General features: G+C 39.4%; 1 protein-coding gene across 1 annotated transcript; it reads right to left on the bottom strand.

Annotated features, from left to right (window-relative positions):
- Positions 1–260: 260 nt before the first annotated feature.
- gem (GTP binding protein overexpressed in skeletal muscle) lies at positions 261–5,089 on the bottom strand. The gene is made up of 4 exons (XM_032559227.1): positions 2,811–5,089; positions 2,618–2,694; positions 2,126–2,330; positions 261–1,061 (listed from the first exon to the last, which is right to left on the bottom strand). Exons 1-4 carry the CDS (start codon positions 3,163–3,165, stop codon positions 778–780), a joined length of 921 nt encoding a protein of 306 aa, XP_032415118.1. The 5' UTR covers positions 3,166–5,089; the 3' UTR covers positions 261–777.
- Between the last annotated feature and the right edge of the window lie 4,747 nt (positions 5,090–9,836).

Raw genomic sequence — 9,836 nt, 5'->3', positions numbered from 1 at the left:
TAGAATCTGAGCTTGAAGTTCAGTGTCGCTCTGTGACCCGAATCCTGACTGGTTCATAAACTTTTTCCCTCTTTGAAATGACACTCACCGAGGAGACTGGTTCTGTTTCTCAGCCTTACCGTCATTGCCTGACTCATCCTTTATCAGCTCAGTTGTGTCGCGGTTAAATCCTACTAGTGTGAATCTTTTGTGTGCTAAAGATGAGTCATCCATTTTGATTTCTCATCAACAACGTTGAAAAGACACAAAAGGGGGCCTGCTGTGCTTTCTTCCAAGCAAAAACGTCACTTTATTTCTTCAAACAGTGATTCAAAGTAGCAAAAGACAATATAGCATCGACTTGCTCTTACAATTAGCGCATAAAACACTGCAGCATAAATAAAAACTAAACGTTTAATTATCACACAGGTCTTAAAAAACACATGTAAGGGAATTATTAGTTATTTACGCATTTGTAAATGACAAAAAATCAAGAAGCGGAAAGAACTAAGAAATAAAACAATAAAAATCACTTCATTTTCTTAGTTTCTTCTAAATGTCATACTCATGTCCCATGACTTATGACGTTACTGTGAACTGCAGTCCATTCAGACTGTCAACAGCTTGATGCAGACCTTCACCTTGACCTCCACCTGAACGGAGGGTGGAAGGTAAACGCCAACTCTGAGCTCGTCGGAGGCAGGAAATGTCCCTCCAGCTCCGTCCACGGCTGCTTTTCTGCAGCCTTTAACCCATCTCATTTGCTCAGGTGTTTCCCCATCTGCATTCAGGTTAGGTCTACAGCACTGACAGATTGTGGCAGGACTTGGATTTGAGCCAGAACGCCATGCTGGGATTGTTCTTCGCCACCACCTTGTCGAGGAAACGCTTGGCCCTGACTGGAAGGCTCTCTCTGCGCTTGTCGCAGTGAACGCGCCTGCGACGTCTGATGTCGTCTTTGGAGTCTCGTCGCAGGCGCAGCTGTCTCACAATGCCGTAGAAAGCCTCCCAGACGTTGTGCTGCATTGCTGCCGAGGTCTCGATGAACTTGCAGTCAAACACCGCGGCAGAAGCACGGGCCTCTGGAAAAACAACAAAATTATTCACTCAAAAACCTTCAGGTGTCTTTGAACTTGTAAAAACCACAACCACACAAATGTTGATGTATTTTATCTGGTAGATGAGCAAAAACTTTCAAGTGTAATAATTTTAACTCTGGCTTTACAGAGTCATGTTTGACTCTGACCCAGCATCCTGCCTTTTGGTGCCTTCAACATGTTTTCTGACCCCCATACTTAGCTCAATCAACTCACCACACATCACATCTGACAAGTAAAGAATAATCTGTCATGCACCTTTTCCCAAGACGTTTTAACTCCACAGCCAGAGGGAAACGACACAGGGATGCAACATTGTACTTTCTGAGTTGTACGCAGACACATTATGCCTTTGTTATAGACCACATCGTTTACACATGAACAGTTTTTAAATATGGAAAATGCTGACTGGAAATAAATTTTATGCCATTGTTTTGGTGACCCCTGAAGCGCAGCAGCGCCCCTGTGCAAAACGACAGTCACCAAAATGACACACGGCCTGGGACATACATCGCACTTCATAAAAAAATAAATACTTTATATAGGCCCAAATGAATTGTATTAAAGTTTGGGGATTTTTACAAATATAATCAATACTCAAGTATTTGAAAATTAAGAAATTATATTAATTATTTTGGGAACAACATAGAGCTACTGCTCTAGGGATGTATTAAACCTACCAGGCATCAATTAATGTATAGAACTACCTGTTTTACCTATTATATTGCAATTTGAATTGGTAGGATATTTTTTTTGTGGTGGTTAGGGCACCAAAACTGTCTCCAGCTCAGGGGCCCCACATCCTTGTAAATCCAGCCCTGCACACAGGTCTTCTCATGGCTTTCTTACTTCCTTATCTTTCATTAAGGCCAGATTTGTAGAGTGAGTGACTAATAATCAACATTTGGAAATAATTTCCATTCACTTCACACTTATGTGCAACATTTTGCCAGTCCATCACATGAAATCCCGTCAAAAATACTTAGAAATGTGCAACAGATACTAAAACAATTTCAAGAGTTAAGATAATTTTTCCGGTGTCTTCTTACCGCTTGTCGACACTTCTCTCCGCCTCACCAGGTCGCACTTGTTCCCCACCAGGATTATGGGTGTGTGCCGGGCAGGACGAAAGCGACGTAGGGTTATCCGGAGCTCTGAAGCTCGCAGGAAGGATGCCCGGTCAGTGATGGAGTACAACAGCAGGTAGGCGTCACCTATCTGCATGAAGCGCTCCTGGGTCCACTCATCACCTTTCTGCAAAGATTACAAAGAGTTAAAATCTGAAACACTAAAAACCCATCTGATAGAGTTTCCTTTAAACCATAATCAATGGAACGTTGGCCATATTGAGGTTTTTGATGATGGATCTAAATAAATTGTAATGTTTGTTCTCAAATTGGTAACCGTGTGATGTTTTTAAAGCACTTTGAACTGCCTTGCTGCTGATATGTGCTGTACAAATAAACTTGACTGATTAAATGAAAGGCAGTGAGTGCAGTGAGGGATCCAGGCTGAAATGTGGCCAACATACAGTATCTCACCTCTGCATCCCAGGTATCCAACAGGAGTATAGTTGCAGTCTCTCCATCAACTTCAATTTCCCTCTCAGACACTTCATCTGGAAATAAACATGAATTTTAAGTTTTACTCTAATAAAAAAGTACCCTATTAGTAATTCAATTATTAATATCTTTTAAAACTTTGAATTGTTGCAGTAATTTAAACATGTCATACCTCCACACAGCTCGCAGTCGTCGCTGTCCATGCTGTCCGCTGCGCCGGCGAAGATGCTGGCGAACGCCGTCTTCCCGACGCCGCTGGCCCCCAGCAGCACCACCCTGTACGGGCTCCCGGGCTCCACCGAGCCCCCGGTGGAGTCAACGGAGATAACCGAGTCCGATGACGACCAGCTCCCGCGGCTTCCGTCCGACTCGCCAGCGGAACTGGCGCAGGACTTGGAGCGGGAGATGCACGCAGGGACCCGGGCAAGGAGGCCGTCCGGGAGGAGGTGGCTGCCCGGGTCGCAGATGCTCCAGCGGTGGAGCTCCGTCTGGAGGCGGAGGCTGTGCCGCCGCACACTGGAGAGCATGGTGGTGGTTTAGGGTGACGCGGTGAAACCTCTGAATGGTGTTTAAACAAATTTTTTCGGGGAAAACGCACCCAAAAGTAAGTCTTTTTTTGAAAAAATCTGCTTTACTGGGTATGACATTAGCAGTGTTTCTTCATCAGGTTTTTTTGACTGAAGTGAAGTAAGTTGTGCATCGCCAAAGATCGGTAAATCCCGGAGCACTTGTCCAGCTGGCGTGTCGTCTCGGTGTCCTCTGCCTCCTGCCTCAGTAATCTGCGGCTCTGTGCTCTGCTGGGGTTTCCCTGCAGGCTTTATATAGGGGGCGTACTGTTTTGATTCACGTCCACATGGCAGAGAGAGGAGCTTCATCTGTTAGTTTTCCTCCCCAAAAAGAGATTGAGGAATCTAAGCCTTCAACAATCCAGTTCTGCGAAGATTACAACTATTTCACGTTTAAAGATTATTCAAATGTAAGTGCAGATTGGCGTGTTAAACTTTTTACTGTTAAAATTTACTTTTCCACATTCAGATGGAACAAATTTTTATTTAATTGGCTGTTATACAATGTTAAGAACTAAAAAGTAATATTAATGTATTAGATCACAACCTCTGCATCCACATCAGGAAAAATTAAGCTCTTATTTCACAGAGTCTCTAATAGTCCACTAAATTTCTACTTATGGAAATATCTCTACTTGGTCAGGTTTTAGATATGGAAACCATTTGGATGGAAAAAGAAGAAAGGAGGGATGGATGGACGGTAAACAACCAGAAAGATGAACAAAGAGATGGATTTTTGGATGTATGGATATTTTGTTAGATGGCAAAACACGAATAGATTGATGAACAATGCGATGGAGAGATGGATGGATGGACAAATGGACGGATGGATTGCCGGAATGATGGATGAATGAGTTAATACACAAATGGATGGATGGATGGATACACGGCAGTATTGACTGGATGTATAAATTCACAGACATCATGGACACTGTATGGTTTACTCAATTAACGCTGATAAAAGAATGAGCTCGCTATTAAGAATTCAATTTCAATTTTGGGTGTACACCTGTTGAAATGTCAAATTTTATAAGATAGAAGGCATAAATATTATATCTGGAAGGTATTAATGTTTTTTTATGGAAGGTCCTAGAGGACTAGACCTTTTAAATAGTTTTTAATTTCCTATTCTGACCCCGGAGAAACAATCTTTCATCTTTCTGCTATATAATTGTATGCACAGCAGAAAGAAGCTTGATTTTATTTGATAAAAAAAGCCTCTGTAGATACTACAGCTGCACAGGGTTGTGATTATGTGTTAGTAGGCCACAGTTTCACTTGAATTGTCACTAAAAAAAAATTACTTTTACTACGCTCTTATGCCTGAAATCATACTAAAACAGATGATCATGAAAAATGTTTTACTGGATGCCATTACAAAAATAAGTTGCGAATTAGTTCATTCTTTACACATATTGAGTCTTTCTCACTTAAATACAAGCTGACTATAGAAAGTTGTGCAGCACAAATTAAGTTATTTTCTCCACTGCTGTGATTTGTATGATTAAAAGCAGAAAGGAGGCAGACAAAGAAAAGTCTTTGCGTTACTCATCTGTTCTCCTCTTTTCTGAAAAACAGTCGACATCTTGTCAAGCATCGCTATTATAAACTGTCTTCTTTCTCTGCATGATTGAATAAAAATGTCACACAAACAAAAAAACAAACATTAGGCTGTTCTCTTCTAGTCTTTTCCTACACTTTGTTTACCCTGCAGACATTTTGACAGCTACTGTGACAGAAGTAAAAGAATATTCTCTGAGCATCTGTGAGGCAGAGGTGGGCCGTAAAATCATGAGCTCTGCTCTGTACAGCAGCTCAGCGGCCATCTGACTGCAGGCGGCACGTGTCGGGAAGAGGCCGACAAGCAGAGGATTACCTGCCTTGGAGGGAAAAAAATAAATAAATAAAGCAAAGTGGATGAACAGATTATCGATCATTAAAATCTTTAGCACAAAAAAATCCATGCGCTGAACAACCCAGAGAGGTTAGAGAAGTAAGTAAGTGTGCTTTAGAGTTCCTGCACAAAGACCCCTGACAGTTTACAGAGACTGGGGCGTCAATAGTTGTTGATGTTTTATTTCCCTTCATATTAAATGCTAATTTTACTTCTTCCAGTCTGAAATTAGTAGCAATAAAAATGTATTTTAAGGATTTCCACTTATTTTTGGAAGGGGTCCAGAAACTTCCAAGCATATTTGTTAGCAAGCCCACCATGTTGCTGTTAAGTAATTTTTCTAATTAAATTTACTCATTCAGATGTAATGCAGTTAAGAATTATAAACGAAGCTGTCTTTAAATTAAAATACTGCAATTATTTGGATTTGGATTAATTCACCAGCTTAAAAAAAAAGAAAATGAGCCCAGAGAATCCTAACTTGGGTTTTAAAATCTGAATCTCCTGCTGCTATTTAACAAATAAAACGAATGAACTTCAATTAGCTACCATGCTGATATCTTCTGAAATGCTTGGAGCGCTTGTGCTGAGATACTCTTAATAATTATAGGATCACTTACAGATCAGAAAGTGCACATCGCTGCTCTGATCCGCTGTTCATGATCGCTGCTCAGCTTCCAGCTCCTGGCTGATAATTAACAGACATTACAACACAGACTAACAAAGGAACAATAAATTATTTGCAAATCCTACTTTTTCCTTAGCGTTCTCTTTACTCAAGCATAAAGCTGTGATGTTTTAAAAGTTTGTTTACAGAATCAAACGTTTTTCTTTTTAACAAATCGGCAGGAGAATTAATATTTTAACACATTTTAAAGTTTTTTTTTTTTTACTTATTACTGGCCTTAAAAAATAATTAGGAATCATTCAGAATAAATGCAAACTCAACATCACAGCTCCTAGTTAAAGATGCTTTTTGCGCCTGAGCAGCACCGGTTCTACGGTGAGCAGTGAGGAACGACAAGGCCCGACGGTGAAAGACACGAGGTGTGGCTCCACAAACTGATAACAGAGTTTGATATCAAAGAATCAGGCTTCAAACACGGCAGCTGATTTATTATGTGCGGAACCGTTTGCTGCAGCTTATCTTCGTTCGATGCTATCTTTGCAGAGCGAACATTTCACTCAGATCTACTGGCCGTCACAGTATTATAACAATAAGCTGCGTTTGAATCAACCTGTCAGTATTTTGTGAATGATGTAAACATCGGCTCGTAAACATGTGATCCTCATTTTCAAAAACGCACGAGAAAAGCAGCAGCAATCTGTTGAAAGGGAGGGTTGTTACAGAAATCGTGGAATTATTTATTTATTTTTCACTGTTTTTCTGAGACTTATGGACGGGGCTGCGGCCTCGTCTGTGTGACCTGCTGCTGTGTATTACAGCTCTGATCTGATCTGCCTGACAGATGACCAGACTACATTAAAATCCCCGTTAAGTGCTGGAGGGGAGCCAGGGAGGGCGGGACGCTCAGGCCAGCTGCAGGCAGCAGGGGGATGTTGATGGATGCACGCTGAGAGAGAGAGTTGACCTCTTTCTTTCTACTCTCCCAGAAACGCACGAGGCCACAGTCACCACCACGAACAAACAGCCTGGTCCTCACCTCTCTCTCTAAACTTTCTACATTTAAATAGATGTAAGTCACATATATAACAACCACACCAACGCTTTGTTTTAAAGTATTAAAGTTTGCTGATCTAGTCAAATTTAAGACTGCACAAATAATATACAAAGCAAAAGAATAAAAAGTTGTGTATCTCTGTGAAATAGTTTGCCAGAACATCTTAAGTAAAAGCAAAACAGTTTAAAAGGGAATTAAACGACTGAAAGCTACACAGTGACATGAATATTTGAAATTTGACTGAAACCTTGGTAATGGTGATTTACTTAGTTTTTAACCTTGTCTTGTTTGGACTTAATTGTTGATCCTGTGTATTCTGTTAATTTTTGTAACACGAAAGCTACAAAGAGAGGAGATTATTTATTTGTAATAAACATGTAAGGGTGAGCATGTGTAAAGCTTCAGTTTATACCTTTTCGATCTATACAACACTTCTGAACGTTTCTATTTGACTTTCGAAGTTATTTTGTGTGTCTGTGTGTTTTACATAGAACAAACTAAAACTAAACTCGTCTTTTTAATTGTGACGTAATTTTCTCCATCCAGACTTAAAGGTGAATAAGTGATCGTTGAAATGTGACTTTTCCTTCTGTCATAAGGCTGTTTTTCTCAGAACTGGTTAATTTATGATCAACCAATAGCCAGCCTCTTGCTGCCAAGGTTACAAACATCTGGTTCAGTCTGAAGGCAGGTGCACTTTCTGATTAGTAAGGTCACATTTTTTCCTGTAGTTTGACCCTAAAACGCTATTTTTTTCCTACTTTTTTCACATTGCTCTCTGTTCAGGTGCAAACTGTGGTGATTATTCAACCAAAACATTTTATTTTAAGACAGTATTTATTTTAATACAGAGCTCTAATACACAATGTGAATGTGCTAGAAGCTGCAGTGTTGTTTTTTTTTGATTTATGCCACTGTGTGATTAAATCAATACTTTGTGGTGTGGACTTTATCACCTTACACATTTGTCCAGTTCATGTTCATCCAGACTCCAAGTTAATTTTAAATTTAAACACATATTTATGGAAGATATCTCAATATTAAATATGGGCAGAATGAATAGTTGAGTGGATGGAGGAACAATTTGTGGGATGGATAAAAGGAGAGAAGTCTGAAAACACAAATATCCTCCACCCACAATGTTTTTTGTCTATATTCATCCAAAAATGGAAAATAATGTAATCAAACCCTATATTTGTCCAAAATTACCTCCTTATTTTGCTGAAAATTATCTTTTCAAATCAAACCTCTAATTAATGTTTATTATTCATTTCACATTTCAGTAGCAGCACACCATAATATTTTCTGTCTTCTTGTTTTGATTTTAAACAAGAAGAAAAAGGATCCTCTAATTTAAGAACATTTAAGTTCAAAATATTACTTTAACTTCAGATTTTATTACTACAAAGCTTTAAACTATCTAGGTTCAGATCAGCAGAGAAGAGCAAATAATTATTAAAGGATGAGAGAAGGGTAATCAATATCGATTGGATTCCAATTCCAATCACAGAGGACAGTCTGCTTTTATTACCAGGGTGAAATATTAGATATTAATCCCAGTGGACTGTCCAGGAAAAACTGGGTTCTTAGTCAACAATCAACAAATTATTCCCCATCAGCTGCAGTGTGTCTCGTTTAAAAGCCACCAAACCTGGAGTTTACATTCACGCTGCCTGTTCCTAGATTAATAATGAATACCAAGTACAACAGTGGTGTCCAAATATTTTTGTCTAATTATAATAGCAAAAACAATTTTTTCTTATTTTTACCAGCTACAAAAAGCACACTGAATACACAATAGTTTAACGAAATAAGAAAAGCAGTCGGATTTCTGTAGATTTCTAAATGTAAAAGAAAAATGGAACTGTCACGATAAATATGTGCTGGACGATAAATTGTCCCAGTAATTACTGTGATAAGCGATAATATTGTTGCTTTGAGACCATTTTTATATTGACAATGGAATTATAGTGCAAATTAAAAGACTTCCTTTAGACCAATTAACACAAATTTCTTAAAAGAACGCCTAGCGCAATATTTTAAACATCCAAAATAAAATACAACCAAAGATAACATATAAAATAAAAATTAAAATCATACACAACAGAATTGCCCTTCAAGAAATATTAATCATCAGAATGGAAACTATTGAGCCAATTTTAATTTATGACGCGATTTCTTGCTTATTGCGACAGACTTCATTACAGGTTTGCCAGATTTAAAAAAAAAAGAGAAAAAACAGTCAACCATATCCTAAATTTTTCATCTTTTTTGTCTTTTTATCAACAAGAGCAGGATATGGCTCACTCACTTTATTTTGACATGTTAAAAGACCGTGCCTACGTCTGCATTTTAGTAAAACCAATAATTAATCTAAATAAATTTAAAGTAAAAACCTGGATGAACACTTTATTACATTTTCCATTGTAAGATTTTAATTGTATCTTTTTAGAATAACCTGGCATCAGTGAAAATGTCACCCCTCATCACACATGGAGTAAACTCCCAGTCTGTCTCCATCAGCAGCTGAGAGCCTCTCCACACATCCAGATGTAAGACTTTCATTCGTTCACTCCATGCTGCCGCTCTCTGATCCGTCGAGCTGCAGTCTGGATTACGGGGGGATTGGCAGCACAACAACGCGGGGCTTTACACGGATACATGCACCCAGCAGAATATGACCTCTGTGCCCGTCAGACGCAGATGCAGATCAATATCCTGCTTCAGCGAGGGACGATCATCTATTGGGCACGTGTCCGATAACAATGCCGCCAAAAAGCAGCCGTCCTCCGGCAGCAAGCGGCGTCTTGTGCTAGTAAAGCCGAGCAAGGCCAGCAGCTTAGAGGAAGTTGCTTGGCAATGGTTGCTAGGCCACCAAACATTTCTGTCTCAAGTAGACGTGTTGATCTGAAAGCCTTGAATCTAATCAATAAGAAACTTTTGTTCAGATTTATATGGAAACTTGGGAGAAAAACTTGAATCCTTTCGAGATTCCATGTGGCAGCAGAACGTGCTTCACATTTACACTTCTAGCCACTTTCCTGACGAGACGTTTT

Source organism: Xiphophorus hellerii, chromosome 3, assembly GCF_003331165.1.
Source record: "Xiphophorus hellerii strain 12219 chromosome 3, Xiphophorus_hellerii-4.1, whole genome shotgun sequence".
Taxonomy (NCBI): Eukaryota; Metazoa; Chordata; class Actinopteri; order Cyprinodontiformes; family Poeciliidae; genus Xiphophorus; species Xiphophorus hellerii.
This window is presented reverse-complemented; position numbering and strand designations above follow the sequence as displayed.

Excerpts from the sequence above, each read along its gene's own strand:
- gem (XM_032559227.1), bottom strand. The coding sequence starts at position 3,165 with ATGCTCTCCAGTGTGCGGCGGCACAGCCTCCGCCTCCAGACGGAGCTC. Across the intron at positions 2,695-2,810 it reads CGACTGCGAGCTGTGTGGAG|ATGAAGTGTCTGAGAGGGAA; the intron begins GTATGACATGTT and ends GTTTATTTCCAG. Across the intron at positions 2,331-2,617 it reads TGGATACCTGGGATGCAGAG|AAAGGTGATGAGTGGACCCA; the intron begins GTGAGATACTGT and ends TAATCTTTGCAG.